The sequence below is a fragment of the Hakea prostrata genome, chromosome 8 (genome assembly GCF_041222555.1).
Source record: "Hakea prostrata isolate BN-2017 chromosome 8, UWA_Hpros_2, whole genome shotgun sequence".
Taxonomy (NCBI): Eukaryota; Viridiplantae; Streptophyta; class Magnoliopsida; order Proteales; family Proteaceae; genus Hakea; species Hakea prostrata.
The window spans coordinates 39,322,063-39,338,849 of record NC_142607.1 but is presented as its reverse complement, the minus strand read 5'-3'; the positions used below and the strand labels follow the sequence as shown (position 1 = coordinate 39,338,849).

Below are 16,787 nucleotides of genomic sequence, written 5' to 3'. Positions count from 1 at the left end.
GGATTGTTAGAAACTTTTCAGGCACTTCCATTTGTGATCGGATTGGTAAGCTTGTTTTCTGCGCCTCTATTTCATATCTTCCTTTTGAATGATAGCCTTTCTTATGCTTTCCCAGTTTCCCTATCTCCTCTGTTTGGGTCTAATGCTTCTAAAGTTCAATAGTGCAAACGGCATCACTTTTTTATTTGTAGTATGAGAAGTATGCCTGGGATTATGAGCCAGATGCCACCATTGCCCATATCAATCAATGAAGAACTCGCAAATAGTATTCTACCGGCTACATCTGTGGTAAGATTTCTACTGTACTCAGTTTTCTTCTTTATATCATAATATTCTTGCATAGATGATCTATTAAGAGTGGAGAACAAGAAGCTATATGGAGCTGTTAGGGGAACTAGGTATAATCAAAATAGATCTCACTGATTAATGAGCCCTAGTGTCCCTTCTTTATGCTCCTGAGCTATAGTTTGATGATGTCAGATGAATATTTCATTTTGTGATCTCTGTGGCACGAATGTCCGTTAAGAGGGGACATCACTTCTTCATTCATTTGATTTCCAGTGAATTGCAGTTGGACCATAGTGTTACTGGAAAGCTTTAGATTGAAGAAGTGGTCTATGACATGGTGCTGCCTCTCTTCTTTACTCTGTATTGTGGTTGTCTTGCAGTGGTGGTTATTTTAAGGATTTAGTATTGGGAGGCTATGGATAGGGAAAAACAAATACGAATCAGTTTGGGATTTCAGTAAGTGACCAGTAGCTTCGTAGCAGGTAGTTACCTGGAACAGAGGGTGTTATTGCTAGTATTTGTGATTTTCTATATCAACTAAACAAATGGCTCAAAGCTATGTTGCTGCTTTCTCAAATTTGTGTAGAAACAACCGGAAAAAGAAAAAAATAAAGCAAAACTAAGATTCCAGTATGCTATGGTTCTGTCACTAGATTAAAAACTGCATGGAGTGATCTGTCGTGGGAGTGAGTGATAATCACCTGATTGCACTTTATCCATTCTCATCCCTGTAGACTTCAGACTGTCTTACTTTGGACTAATGGCATATATATTGTAAAATTGCCTCAATCTAAATGCATGGTTGGTCAATGGTATGTGAAATTGAGATTCTTGGATTCTACAGATGGTTCTGTGGCAAAGTCTATGTTCTTGCTGACGGATGTCTGTCTGCAAGCAATTGAATCACTTGCTATCAATTGGTACTCTTCCCATGAAGATTTAGACATCTGATTGCTTGGAGTTCACCTGATGAAATCATTGACTGAAACTTTTTCACTCGGGTCATTCAGGTTAAGCGAACATGGGAATATGGGAATAGAATGCTCTATAGCTTCAATGTGCAGTTTATAGTGACCTTTTTTTTGGTTAGAACAGTTGGAAGTTTAGGTAACGAATGTAATAAAGGGAGAAAAGAGAAGCAAGAAGATATGAAGAAGCAGTAGGCAAGGAAATGTAGAGGAAGAAAATTCAGTGGTAAGTTGTGCTTGTGTTCACCCAGTTTCGTATATTGCTCATCAAACAAGAAAGGGAATGCTTGAAGGTTTAGGCTGTAAGAAAAGGATTGCAATCAACTGGATCAACCTATGCCTGTTTTTTTATTATATTTTTTTATATGCTTCTAGGTCCACACTTTTCAGAATCTCCAAAACCATGACTGATGTACTTCCAACTGGTCCTTGCATGACTGTTGTTTTGCGGCCTTAAAGGTCTCTTTCCGGCACACGAGATGGATAGGCGGTAATAGCAAAGTAGAGTTGTCGTTGCTACACGTAGACCATACATTAGAATGAGGGGTAATAGTGTTCTTACCTTGCCTTACTAATAAAATAAAGCAAAATTTTATGTCTCTGCCCCATGTTTTATGAGCCTAAACCTGGTCTAACACCACCTCTTTTTTGTTGAAACTTGCATTGTTCCCCCCGCCACTCTGTGACCCAAAATTCATTTCTAGAGCTTTGTCAACATTATTGGTGAGACTCAGAGAATTCAGTTTCACATCAATTATCATTGCCTTGACAGTAATGATACTTGTGTTGTTATGTAGACCTTGATGTTTGGCTCATCCAGAAGGATCCATCTGAAGCAAGAGTCAGGATGACAGAGAACAGTAGCATGTAACGTGGGGTCTTCCTTGCCTGTGCAAGTACAAAAACTTTTTCTGTAAATGCATTAAGGAGATGGTAGGAGCTCTCTCTCTCTCTCTCTCCATTTGTGTACACTTACATCAGACAGCTGAGGCTTGGTTCCCATGAAGAGGAAACTTGTAGAGATCCCACGTTTGGAATCTTTGTTGAGGGGGAAAAAAAGGGTAGGAAAAAGATTACTCAGCTGATCCAAACACCAGGTGATAAGAAGTCTGTATTGCCACATCTATGGCATCAGTACAGACTCTTCAATAGGAACCTTTGTTAGCATATACACTTAATTCCAACGGGTTTTGTATAAATTTAACACAGGGTACCTGATGGATCTCTTTGGTTTTAGCAAGTGATACTGCTTGTTCTATTGCTGAATAATTTTTTGATTCTCAATGTAAGAATAGTTTCTTCAATTTCAATTGCACTTCCATTTTTTCCTGTCTATGAATATCCTTAATGAGGATTTTATATTTTCTCAGGTGGAATTTTGTTGCTTTGCTTCTCCTCAAATTGATCTCTACTACACCAGAGAAACAAAACATAGACCTTGCCAATACCATCATGTTACATTACATTGAAGAGGTAATATAATTCTAGAAATCAATAAATTTCAAACTGTTTATGTTGGAGGAATGGGAACTCATTTGGTTTGGGTGGGATGGTGATTATGTATATTATGGTTGAATTGATGACTCAATTATTAAAAGAAAGGTGGTTTTTGAAAGATAGTATAGTATGGCCACCCGGGTGTTAGGTCAATAAGAATCCGGGGTAATATCCACTATTATTGCCTTTCATATATGTCTAACTCTTCTCTACCTTCAGCGTACGCTAAAAATCAAAGTGAAAGATTGAGGGGAACAGCTGTTATCACAGATGGATTTCATAACCTGTATTTGAAACTTTGAATGCCATTGACGATCCAAATGTAGAAAATGATGGCCTATTTATTGATGTTTTACTTGAACGGAACCATATATGGAAGTAGAATGAGATGGGAGAGCGCGGAAGGTAGAGTTAAGGGCCGGAGGCAACTGGTTGGTTGAGAGATGCAATAATGGTTGCACCGGCGTGAAACTTCAGATGTCAAAACTATGAGAATTTTGCAACTTCTCTGAGCATGCAAGGACTGCTAAGCCACGAAGAAATGTCTTGCCAAGCGAGAGAGAGAGAGAGAGAGAGAGAGAGAGAGAGAGAGAGAGAGAGAGAGAGAGAGAGAGAGAGCCCAAGCTCCCTGAGCACAAAGCCCCGGCAAGGGGAACGGTTGTTTCCCAAGGAAAAATATTCAAGAATGTTGGAGTGTTTAGCATAGTTTTGATTTTAGTAGCAGTGGCAGTTGGGTTAGGGGAAGGGCGGCGAATTGAGAAAAACTATTTTTCTGATGGTATAGCGGGTGGTGGGGTTGGTGCCGGGGCTGGTGCTGGGCATGGAGGTGGAAAAGGGGGTGCCATTGGGCTTGGAGGTGGGTCTGGCAGAGGTGCAGGAGGAGGAATAGGAGGTGGTGGTGGAGGTGAGAAGGGGGTGGACTAGGTGGAGGTGCGGGTGGTGGCAAAGGTGATGGTGCCGTTATTGGAGGTCGATCTGGTGGTGGGGTTGGTGAAGGAATTGGTGCAGGAGGTTGTCTTGGTGGAGGTGTTGGGGGTGGCAAAGGTGGAGTTGGAGTAGGCAAAGACGGTGGTATAGGAGGAGAATTTGGTGGAGGTGATGGTGCTGGTACTAGTCCTAATGGGAGGAGATTCAACGAGGACCTGCGCAATAATCGGAATCCCAAACTCCGAGGCGATGGTCTGGACCCTTGTTGCAGATCTTCTTGGAACCAACTTACTTTTTCGGTGAGAGACTTTGGAAAGTGTGAAAAAATGACAAGAAATCCAAAAACAAATTAAAAGGGTAGAAAAACCCTAGTTTTCATGAAGGATCCCTGCGAAACTTGGGAGAGCTCCTGTCCGAGTGGGAGCTTAGAGGTGAGGTTCAACGATATGTTGTTTAGATCATGTAAATTCTGAAAGATCTTCCTTTATTCGAATCAAAGATCTCTCTGTTCTTTCTTTGTTTCTTCAAGATCTGAGAGGTTTGTTCTGTCCTCTCTTTTTTTTTCCCCCCAGTTCGTTGCAATTGAAAATTAAGAAATTGAAAGAAAAAGCGTGAGCGACGAAGGAGAAGTTCTCGCCGGAGAATGTTGCCGGTATCAGCTACTGGCGGGAATTCCCACTGAAATCAGCCTTTCAACGGGTTAGATTCGGCTCCTTAACCAGAGGGGTTGAGTTTGTAAATTTAAGAAACCTAAAACCCTTAAAATGCAAAAGAGAAAAATTATATTTTTATTTAATACCCTTGGGTTTTAATCTGCACGGTTAGATATACATTTGAAGATGTGGTTGAATCTCGACCATTGGTTGTTGGCAGCAGGGCTGCCGCAAATAAAAATCCGAGAATTTAGGGGTGAATTAGGTTGCAGAATCGGTGGTAGACTTTAGAAATCAAAAGAATGGATATTTGTTATTTACTAAGTTCAATTATTTGTTATTTACTATCAAAGGTTTGGCTTAGTAATGGCTTTGATCAACATCTTACTAAAGAGTCCACAAGTTCAATTATCACTTAGTGGCATATGTAATAGTCCCTCATCTCAGACCCCATGTATAAAACACCTTTCATTAGACAAAAATGAAAACAATTATTTTGTTGTTGAAAATCTTACATAATTTTATGCGTATTGTTTGTCATTGGAGATTAAATGCCACTAGAATGTTACAAATTTGGCTATCAAATGTATTGGGTTTCTGTACCGTTTATTTGGCTTTTAATACAACACTAGAAAAATGCCACGAGATGCAATTGGTAAAAAGCCATTAGTCAAATCTTCCCACGGGGATTATGGTGTAGAAAAAGCTACGAGATGCAAATTTGGTTCCTATGCTTCTATAGAAGATGTGTTATTATTATTATTGGTAACTTTCTTTGACTTGAGTGAGATACTTCAGATTATTCATCACAGGAAGTTAGCATATAGCATTAGTAGCTATACTAATGTCCTCTTATGTAAATTCCAACTGCAATTTTTAGGTTATATTTAATGATGTGTATTCCATGAAAATGGTTATGGTTCCAACTCTTCGTAAAGTGTCAAATCTCCCAATTAAGAGGCTTTGATTCCTCCCTTGTACTGCATTATTTTCATCAATATATAGAATTAGAACATGCTAAAATCACTAATTGGTCCCATTGAGTGTTTATTCAGCATGCATGGTTGGTAACAATCGCTTTTGTCAATGTATCATTTATTTTGCAAATTGAACCAGCTTAGGCCAATGATTGGATCCAACTTGGAAAAAACACATCAGCTTCAAGTCTAATTCACTAGTGACCCATCAATTCAAATTAATGGAGGGACAAGAACTTATAGATGAAAAGATTTTCTCTTGACCTAAGTTGTAAGATCAGGAATCATATACATGTGAGGGAAGAGTGAAGAAATGTTAAATTGAGTATGGCAATGGAATCTTGATGGATGCTTAGGTCATGCAAGAGTCTACCTAATGAACTGCACAAGTTATTAAAACACACATAAGTTAAAAGCACTAAATCACTATGGTTACAGTGGCCATGGGGTTTACTTGGTTCACATTATTTTGAAAAGCCATGTGAAATGGCAATCAAAAGGAGGGTAAATCGTTAGAAACAAACCATGATTACATATACCAACTCAATCAAGTTGATATTAACAAGGAAATTTGAGTTGAAAACAGACCAGGATTAAAGTTAGATGTTGCCAACACAAATTCTTGGTACCCTTTGAATGCAGATTTGGCCAGAACATCCGACGAAGGAGTGGCCAACCAAGTCTCAACTCAGGAAATTTGTGGATCTTAGGTGAGTTTGAAGTTGAGGGTTCTTTCTAAGTCTGTACTGGCACCAAAGCCAAAGTATTGTCTTCGTTCTCATCGCCATTAGAATCTTGTATGTGTTGGAATTAATTAGAGTTGTCTAGACTCCAAAGAATGCGTTGATTGGCAAAACCAGGGGTGGGGATATATGGGTTGTTTGGCCTTTGGAGGGGGTGCCTTTTGCTATGGTCAGTGCGTACCCCTCGGTGGAGGTTTGGATAAGTTATTTTCGTGGGAGAGTATTTTGGTCCTCTAAAAGATTTGTCATCATTAAATTATATTTTAAATTTAATATAGTAGTATGATAGTACGATAGGATTGGGACGAGGGTTGGGATGTAGGAGGTTGAGTTTCAACTTGGGGCACTTTGGGTGGCGCCTGCATGGTGGTTGGTAGCTCTTGGGTTTGGTGAACGGATACATGTCTATTTTAGGAGGTGTTTTTGTTAAATAAAAATACATACAAAAATTGTTTCAAGTTTTCTTTTTATGTAATAATATGATAGTATGATATGATATGATATATAGATTACAAAAAAAAAAAAGGATATTCCTAAGTTGATTGTTCAACTTTCTTCTTTCTTCATCTTGGTAAGGTTCTTAATGAATAACTATTCCCTTTCTGTATAGGCTATAGCCTTTTTTATTTTTTGTTAAAATGTACAGCTACACCCTAAACCAAACAATTTTTGGTTTTTCAATTGGTATGGGATATAAATAACTCTTATTTTGACTTACAAAATTTTGATACTTCATACTTATGACATACATTTAAGTCCGATTATATAATGTTCTTATCATATAAAACTAAATTAACAAATGTATGTTTAAAGAGAAGTCACTTAAAAAAAGATAGCGAAAATAAATGTTTCTAATTAAAAATTCCAATACACGGAGAGGCTTCGGTCTATTTTTTAAATTGTTTTGTGGTATAACACTATTTCTATTCTATGTTTAGAATTCACCATACCAAGAGGTAATTAATAACATAATAACTATTTAATTAGGCATTATAAAAAATTTAGGTCTAGAGCTAGAAATTCATGATTGATTCTATTCTTCTGTCTTTTAATGATGAACCATTTTCTCAACCATTTCATTTTATTGACTTTATAAAGTCAAACCTTAGCCTATGAACAAATTATTATTACTTTTCACCAAATTTATAGTTAGGTTGATACCTTACATAGAAGTACAATTGAATTATTTGATTCAAAAAAGTCAATGAGTTTTATTGGTGCAATTTTGAATTCCTATTAAAAAATGACACAATCTAAACTATATCATAAGTCAAGCCTCAATTTAATGTTATTTATAATGTTCCATCCTTTTCATTAAAATCAGTTTCTTAAATTATAATTTAATAAAATAAATAAATAAATAAATAAATAAATATATATATATATATATCATACTACTATAATAAAAGCATGTACTCTACTTTTTTCGCAAAACTTTTTCTGTCCTGTTCTGTCCTTAGAATTTTTCTAAATATCAATAATGTTGTACTATTTGTTATTGCTTTAGTTATTTTTATAAGGATAATTTGGACATTGTGTTATGAATTATTATGAATTTATCGTTAATGTCTTCCCGATTTCTCTCTTGACTTCTTTGAATCTCTCTCAAACTCTATCGCTTTATCCCTCTCCTTCTCGAACTCTTTCTGAATCTCTCTTTAAATCACCAGATCTCTTTAACACCTCTCACAATCTCATTGTCTCTCGCTCTCTATATCCTCTCCCTCTCGAACTCGCTCGGAATCCTCTCGTTCGCGATATCTCTGAACTCGCTCGGAAACAGAATTCTCTCTGAATCTCTCACTAAATCAGCAGTCGCTCGATCTCTCTGAATCTCTCGCTTGATCTCTCTCGAACCTCTCAATCCCCTCAATCTCTCTCAAAGTCTCTCGGTCTCTCTATCTCTCGATCTCTCGCTCCGTCAAGGCTGGTTTGCAGTTTCCTGTTGGAAGAATCGGTCGTTACTTGAAGAAAGGTCGTTACTCTCAGCGTGTTGGAACCGGTGCGCCAGTGTATTTGGCGGTTGTGCTCGAATATCTCGCAGCTGAGGTACTTTTTTTTTGGCATTAACAACGCTGCTTCCCTCACAAAACCAATAAATCAAGAACCCTATTGTGTTCTGCGTGAGGTTTGAAAGTTGCATTATTAGCTAGAGATTTAACTACCAAGGCTTGGTTCAGCTTTGGTTCAACTTCTCTTCTTCTCTTTTCTTTCCCAAGAGTTAACTTCTATTGTTCAACTTGCTATTCAAGAATATTTTCAACAATGGTAAGTGAATTATTTCCAATCCCAATTCTTCTTCTAATAATGATCTGACTATTCTTCTAATTCCCCTTCTTAAAACCCCACCATAGCAGCCCAATTCCAGGTCTGCATTAGGCAGCATTGTAGACTGGTACCAAAACATGTTTCACAAGGAAAAATTGAATATTGAGTTGCTATGAAATCACTACGCTCAATCTTGTATTATTAATCTACAGTTCACAATAAAAACTGATCTTTCATGACGTTTGAGAATCATATAATTCTGTGCAAGTCCAGCCATTTGTTAGTAGTAATATTGACCTATAACCAAAAATTTATTTAAAAAAAAAAAGGGAAGAAGAAAAGTGTACTTCCATTACAACAAATTCACTTTTTAAGAATCAATACTTCAATAAGTAGATGCAATATAAATTTGCCATACAAGTGTCACATTGCAGAACTTGGTCTCAGAAAAGAAACGAGTAGTTTCATAAAACAAAACAATTGTAAGATAGGGGGCAACAAATCGTTCAATATCAGATAAAAGCAGAAAAGGTTAGTGGATTTAAGGATACCTTGTGGGATCTCCATGGGCAACTAACCAAGGCTCCACCACAATTGCACCAAAGGTGTCAACGATATGTCGATGAATATCAGAAATCTGGACATCAGAACTGCCACCACGTTTACTCAAAAGAAACTTACCACATTCCGCTAGATTGACCACAGTTGTAGCGACGATGGAGACTGTTTTGGCCATTGATGGAAGAATGTGGATAATCAAGACCAGAGGACCTCGCAAAAGCCTTGATCTTAGCCCTAGATTCGAGTTTGGAATCGGAATTGGACGCAGCAAGGCATATCTCAGGGAGTAAGATACAGACGGAAAGGGAAGTGAAAGGATCAATGTGAATGTCTTTGGTGGCAACACCGTTGTTGTTGTTTATCTTCAGGCAATGGTCACTTTATATATCTATAATTTGTTCTGCATGTGATCTGGACTTTGTTGTTTCTACCCAAGAAAAGAAAAAACTCTGCAATTTTCTTTTAAACTGAAGCTTTGTCTTTATAATCTTTCCTTTACAGTAGTTACACCATGCCTGTACTTGAAAGCAACTTTTGTTTTTTTTGTTTGTGAGTTCTCTGATTAACAGACATCCCCTGACAATCTTAAGGGTTTATCTCCCAGTGTTTTTTTGTATGTGATTATTCAATTGTAACTTCTCTATGGGAGATTTATTTTTTGTTCTACTTCTGCTGCTTTGCAGAAGGGTAGAAGTAGCATTTTCAGAATTTAGGCAACGCATCCCTAGGGTTTGGTTGGTCTGATAGGGCTGAAATTGGAATGGAAGGTCAGTAGGTGATGTGATGCAGGAATATTGGGCCAGTCTTCAAGATTTTAGGTTAGTTTTCAGCAGCAGCCTAGGACTCCTAGAATTCTACACCTAGGGTTTTGGTTGAAATTTAACAAGACAACAGCTATCATATCATACTACTATGATAAAAGCATTTACTTTTCTGTTTTTGCAAATCTTTTTCTGACCTTTCCTTCCTTTTCTTGTTTTCAAATACCAATAATTTGGTACTATTTTTTTTTTGTTTATTTACTTACTTTTACAAGGATAATTTTGACATTTTAGTCATGAATCATTATCAATTTATCATTAATTTTAATCCCGCTTGATCTCTCACAATCTCCTCTCACGACATATCTCAATTTCTCTCTCAACCTCTCTCAATCTGTCTCTCTCTCAATCTCCCTCGATCTGTCTCTCATGGTTGTGAGAGTATAATCCTCTGTTGTGGAAGGCCTTCACGCACATCTGTGAAACCCTAATTTGGAGCAGAAAAAAAGTTAAAGATTTGGGATTTTTGCTGATTCGAAAATGCTGGTTGAAGAGTGGACAAGCAATGGTGGTTCTATGGGCTGCTCTGTGTTGGTTCCTTGTGGGAATGGTGCTACCCTTAATGGACATACATTGGGGGTCTGAAAGGAATAATACTGATGGCAGCATCGGGGAGTACTTGGAGTGTTCGACAGATGGCTTACGTACTTACAAGCGGCGCAAACACTTAAGGCCGACTGGAGGTACTGAACCACAGAATAATGGAAGAGTTTCTGTTGATGCAGGAAGTCAAACGAACCAGGTTTGTTCCTGTCCATGATGTGCCTTAAGTGTTTGGCTTTATATTTCCTTTAACTATGATGCATACCATTCTCCCTAGAAAATTATTACTTCTTCTCTTGCGTTTGTCTTTATTTTATATTGCATATCGAGATATCTCATAAAATAATTTCAAAGATCTCACTCTCTCCTTCATATATGGTCACGTGCATTTGCACGTGTGTAAGTTTGCTAGTATATATATATATATATATATATATATATATATATTATTATATATATATATATATATATATATATATATATATATATATATATATATATATATATATATATATATATATATATATATATATATATATATATATATATATATATTCTTGAGTGTCTCAGTTTGTATGAAACCTTCATCGCATCAAACTGAATTAAATCTCTCATAATATGTCCAACATATGTTGGACACATATATACAATAATATTAACACATCTTTTTCTACATTCCAACAACTATTTTGTTGATAATGACAAGATTCAATATTTATAATAACAAAAAGGATTGATCAAATTATTAATTGATTTTCTACTCATTAGATAAAATTTTACGGTGCTTATAAGATTTAGAAAATGGAGATGAGAGCCCCTTTAAATGATTTACATATGTTTGTACTGTTTAGAATATATTATTGGGTTTTTTCTTGTTTTTTTATTTTTGATTTATTGGAGTAAGCTAGAATAGATTCGAGCTAGGTAAGGCTGGTAATATTCTTATATAATTCTTTTCTATGGTAGGGACTCCCTGGGAAAGAAATAATTTCTTGTTTAAGATAAAAAAGAAAAAAAGAAAAAAAGAAAAATAAAATATACAGAAACAAAATATAAGATAATTAAATTACCTTACATTATGTATCCCTTTATGATCTTGATCTTGTTTGGCTTTGCAAATAGAATTGTTGAGATATAGATATTATAATTAATAGTTGTAAATCAATTGTAACCGTAATTGCTATAAAGTTTGTAATAGTTGTAGTTGGAATATAATAGAAACACAATATTCTTCTTTCTATTTCGAATCGAACTAGGTTTTATAACTGGGTTGAATGTCTCAAAGGAGCTCTTTATAATTATATGGTTTTTCGGATGCCGACTGGGCCGGTTGTCCTCTTACACGTCGGTCAACAACGGGATTTTGTATTTTCTTGGGTAACAATTGTATATCTTGGAGTGCCAAGAAACAACCAACTGTATCTCGTTTCAGTACTGAAGCCGAATATCGAGCCATGGCTACAACTACAGCTGAGCTTACATGGCTAAGTTTTTTACTACTGGACATCGGGATTTCTCAATTATCACCCGTCATTCTTGTATTCATTGTTGCTCCAAGCCTGCTACCAGGAAATACCCATCAAACATAATGATCAGATGTTTGGAGAAGATGTATGAATGGTTCCCAATTCCCAATTCACAGTGCAAATTATATTAACACATGAATTATCAAACTGTACCTGAAAGAGATCTCCAATATTGACTATAAGAGCATCTTGATTGGGTTTCACAGCAACCCATTTAGAATCCTTCAAAAGTTGCAAACCACCCTCTTTATCTTGATGAAGTATAGTGAGGAAATCACTATCTGTATGTGTTGGAATTTTAAATTTATGTTTAAATCATAAGATTCAAAATATTTTTTGTGTTTTACAATGAAGGATTAGAGGTAATATTATTCCCTGTTAGATACCTAAATAGCCAATGGGTAGTCTATGGAAAGTCTTGTTTGAATGGCTAACAAACAAAACTTAAGGGAAAAGGCATGATCTGGGAGGTATCTTTTAGAGATACCCTTTATAGGTGTCCCTTCCTCTTCTATATAAAGAGATGAGTTGATCCCTAGGAACTCGAACAGTTTTAATGCCAATATTAGTCTCTTGGTTTTCTATCAAGGTGTGCGTGTTTTTTAACGAGTTTGTGAGTATTACCTTCGGACGTTCTTTGCAAGTAGATTCCATTGGAATGCATGCCATTGAAACTAAGGAGTTGTTGTATCTTGGAGTTGAGGACGCCATGGTCAAACCCAGTCTGCACTATAGAGGGCGTTCAAATACCTTAAGGAAAAGTACTGATATGTACGCCTCAACTCACCGTGTTCGAGTTCGTCTTGTTGCTATTGTATTGTAGTCTCGATGACATACAGATGCATAGTGATGTTACCAATTTCTTCTTCAACTTCAACAAAGACAAGGATATCAGATAAGTTCTATTTCATCTATTCTATAGTCTTATACTTGCTGCCCATTTAATGATTTCCAACCGTATGAGGCACTAAACCAAAGATTTCCGGTGAGATTGGACACTTTGGGTAGTGATTCATGCGAAGAAAGCAGGTAGTTTCATTGCAAATGTTTTCCAGAAACTCCTTTGATTGACCCAAATTCTCAGCTAGTACTCCAGCTAGCAACTGAGCAAGTTTTGACATAGCAGTTGAGAACTTCTGCAACACTTCCCTGAAGAAGTCAGATTTGAAATTAGTGAGAATTGAAGGTGTAGAACATAATAGAAGAATCTTAGATCTCTGAACTGACCTGAGTGCTGTTACCCTCGGATTGTTATGATTAGAAAACTTTGGAAGGATCCATAAAATATTATGATATATAGATTGAAATTAATGACATTCTTGCCGATATAGGATGAACCAGATGAGCTACCTTAGAGTGGTGAATTCTCCATAACAAGCCTCATCAGAAATCTTAGTGAGAGGGATATGCAAGGCTTCGGACCAAGAGAACTGCTTTGGAGAAGTAGCAGTAGGATTCCCCCATCTATATGAATCATTAAGAAGGTGACAACTAGCTTTCTTCTCAAATTGAGTTTGAAACACCTTCTCCTGCTCTATTCTCAGCTCCCTAAGAAGCGCAGGACTGATACCATGGTTTACAACCTGGAAGAATCCCCATTCTGAAGATGCCCTACCAATTGCTGTCACACAAGCCTTTCTCTCATCGTTATTGTGGCTCCTTAGACTACTTAGATCGATCAAGGGAAGTTCACATTCCCCTATCATTTCACAATAACGATCATTGCACCCAGTCACCATGGTTTCTCTGGTTCTACATAGTAATGTTTCATACTGATCTAGGAGAGGTGGATCAGATGAAGTTTTCATAGCCATAGAAGATCTCAAATCTGATGTTTGACACCTTTGATGAAGTTCAATCATGAAGATGGACTTATGTCATCTGGGTTCCTCAGAGAATTGCCTTCTTGGGTCCTGGCTAGAGGAGAATATGCAAACCATGTGAAAACAAAATCATACAAGGAAAGACAAGGTACGGAAATCGTAATATATAGAAAAGGAAGGAATTTTCTATAGAGATAGAGACAAGTGTACGGTCATGATGATGGGTTTGATATGGGATTGTAATCTATAAATATATCTATATTGTACATCTCAAATAAGGAATTGAAATATTCTGTTTCCCATTCTTAATATGGTATCATCCATTGAGTGTTGACTTCTCTCTCTTCTGTTTGAAATCTTTCTGTTCGAGATCTTTCTTCTTTCTTCTGCTCGAAGCTTTTTCTCATGGCTTCTTCTTCTTCCTTTGATTCTCTATTCCCATATCCTAGTATTAAACGTTACCAATTTTGTGACTGTGCGATTAACATCTGAAAATTACCTCTTGTGGGATACTCAGATCCGATCTCTTATTGAAAGTCAAGATCTGTGGGGTTTCGTTGACGGAGAAATTCCAGGGCCTGATCATCTTCTCAGAACTGCTGCTGGTGATGAATATGTCAATCCATTGTACAAAGCTTGGCTTAGAACTGATAGGCTTGTGAAAGCGTGGATTACAAGAACCCTAAGTGAGGGTGTTCTTGGTTTGTCGTCTTCTTTCAGTTTGTGGAAGACTCTCTCTGATGCTTTTTCTCAGGTTTCTAAAGCACGCGAATTTGAGCTTCTCGAGTCGCCTCCATTTCTTGCACAAGAAAGACTCAATGCTTCTTGCTGATTTTTTGATTCAATTCAAGACCATTTGCGATAAATTGGCTTCGATTGGAAAACATGTTGCAGATCAGCGCAAAGTATTTCTATTGCTTACAAATTTGGGATCGTCTTATGATTCTTTTGCTACAACTATGCTAAAACCCCCTGTTCCTTCATATGCTGAGGTCAGTCCTTTGCTTCAAAGTCATGACTTGTGCAATAGAGGAATTCTTGGTGATTCTCCACATTCGAATATGGCTCTTTCGGTTCAGACTGAAAGGAAAGTTGTTGATGGTCGCTATGCTAGAAATCGGTTCAGAGGAGGGGGTAGATTTGGTCGTGGAGGTCGGTTCTCTGGTTTGTTCTCTTCTCAAAACAAGGGTTCTCCACATTCTACTCGATCTGATGTTTCTGAGAAAGAAAATCAAGACTCTGCTCATCGCTTTATCATTTGTTGTCAAGTGTGCAAGAAGTTGGGACATGATGCTCTTCGGTGTTGGAATCGTTTTGATCACACATCTCAAGCTGGGTCAGTGCCAAAAGCTTTGGCAGCCATTCAATTGAATGATTCTCAGGATAATCGATGGTTTCCAGACTCAGGAGCTACAGATCATGTCACTTCTGATCCAGGTAATCTTTCTTCAATTGTTCCTCTTAATCATTCCTCATCTCTTATGGTTGGCAACGGTGCTTGTTTGCCTATTACTCACAGAGGTTCTGCTACTATGACTGCTGGTACTTCAGTGATCCCTTTGCATGATGTTTTGGTAGTGCCTGATATTAAGAAAAATTTAATTTATGTTTCGAAGTTAGCAAATGATCTTGGGTGTTTGATTGAGTTTACTAATTATGGGTTCTCTATTAAGGATCATCATAGCTGAGTAATATTGGCATCGGGGAGTAAGCTGGATGGATTGTATGTTTTGGACAATAATGGTGCTGTTATAGGACATCAGGCTTCCTTTTCCTCTCGTTTCTGTGTTGCTTCAAAGGATACTTGGCATCAGCGATTAGGCCATCCTTACCCCCCATATTACTAGTTTCTTGAAGACTAATAGTTTGATTCGTGTGAGTTGTAAATCTTGACATCTTTGTAGCAGTTGTCAAATGAGTAAAAATGCTCAACTTCCCTTTGTTAGTTCTTTCACTAGATCTCTTGCTCCTCTTGACAAAATACATTGTGATTTGTGGGGTAAAGCACCAGTATCTAGTGTTCAGAAATTTTGCTATTATGCTTTGTCTGTTGATGATTTTTCACGCTATACCTGGTTGTTCCCTCTTCGGCGTAAGTCTGAATTTTTTGATTGCTTTCTTCAATTTAAAGCCATGGTAGAGACACAGTTTAGCTTGAAAATTAAAGTTTTTCAGTCTGATGGAGGTGGTGAATTTTGTCTTGGGAAGTTTCAGAAATTTTTAGCTAGCAGTGGCATTATTCATCATGTGTCTTGTAGAGGTACTCCTGCTTAGAATAGCATTGTAGAGAGAAAACATAGGCACTTGGTTGAATTGGGATTAGCAATGATGTTTCATGCTTCTATTCCTTTATGTTTTTTGGGTTGAAGCATTTTTGATTGCAGTGTTTTTGATTAATCGTCTGCCTTCACAAATGCTTGGTATGATAACTCCTTTAAAGTTGCTTTTTGATCAAGAACCACAATCAGTGGCGGAGCCACGTAGGGGGCCATGCCCCCCCCCCCCCGGGATTTTTGAAAATTTAAACATACCTACATATTTTCCTAATTTTTCTCACTTTACGTGTGAAATACCACTATTTGGCCACCTTTCAAAAATCTAAGATATAGATGATGAGTACAAATGTCATTCTTAATCATAATCAAATGGGTATCATTAAACCCCTAGTTTTAAGGAATAAAGGGTTAAATTCTAATAAAAAACTAACTTACGATCCATAAATTTCTCCCTATATTCTCTCTCATATTTTCATTCCTATTTATTCTCTAATGAATCTCCTCTTTTATTCCTATTTCTTCTCTCTTTTTTTTCTCACACGTCTCACAAATTATTGGAGTAGTTAGTAGACATTGGAATTTTTCAAAATCTTCTCCACAGTTATCAGTATTCACTCTCTTTTTCTCAAATTATTCTTCTCTCTCTCACATTCACCACGATTTTTCCAATATTCATTTAATAAAGTATAATTTTATTTTTTTTATTTAGTTGTTCTTTCTTTCTCCTAATATTTGATTCTACTAATAGCAATTTGAATCTCGTTAGAATTCAGCCATAGATTTTATCAGATCTAATCATAATCATTGATTTTCTTTTAATCCTTAGATTTTTTTCTAAAATTTCATTCATATTAATGGAAATTCAAATCTCTCTTAGAATTTCAGCTTAATTTACCTAAATTTTTAATGTAGGCCC

The 16,787-nt window shown here is 36.8% G+C and overlaps 3 protein-coding genes across 12 annotated transcripts in view; 2 read left to right on the top strand and 1 right to left on the bottom strand.

Annotated features, from left to right (window-relative positions):
- LOC149007828 (uncharacterized) overlaps positions 1 to 3,165 on the top strand; it is a 33,879-nt gene extending 30,714 nt beyond the window's left edge. For 6 of the 10 annotated variants that reach the window (XR_016175254.1, XR_016175253.1, XR_016175256.1 and 3 more), the window contains one exon: positions 2,054 to 2,590. The gene's annotated coding sequence lies outside the window, so the exon portion shown is untranslated. Of the gene's footprint in view, positions 1 to 191; positions 289 to 2,053; positions 2,591 to 2,626 lie in introns of those variants that run through there. The other 4 variants (XR_016175247.1, XR_016175248.1, XR_016175250.1 and 1 more) reach the window with 4 other exon arrangements.
- Positions 3,166 to 11,769: 8,604 nt separating this feature from the next.
- Positions 11,770 to 13,675, bottom strand: LOC149007827 (gibberellin 2-beta-dioxygenase 6-like). Its single transcript, XM_089167164.1, has 4 exons — positions 13,123 to 13,675; positions 12,734 to 12,921; positions 11,926 to 12,059; positions 11,770 to 11,805 (listed from the first exon to the last, which is right to left on the bottom strand). Exons 1-4 carry the CDS (start codon positions 13,632 to 13,634, stop codon positions 11,770 to 11,772), a joined length of 870 nt encoding a protein of 289 aa, XP_089023290.1. The 5' UTR covers positions 13,635 to 13,675.
- Positions 13,676 to 14,389: 714 nt separating this feature from the next.
- LOC149007826 (uncharacterized) lies at positions 14,390 to 15,514 on the top strand. Its single transcript, XM_089167367.1, has 2 exons — positions 14,390 to 15,032; positions 15,269 to 15,514. Exons 1-2 carry the CDS (start codon positions 14,414 to 14,416, stop codon positions 15,277 to 15,279), a joined length of 630 nt encoding a protein of 209 aa, XP_089023493.1. The 5' UTR covers positions 14,390 to 14,413; the 3' UTR covers positions 15,280 to 15,514.
- Positions 15,515 to 16,787: the final 1,273 nt, after the last annotated feature.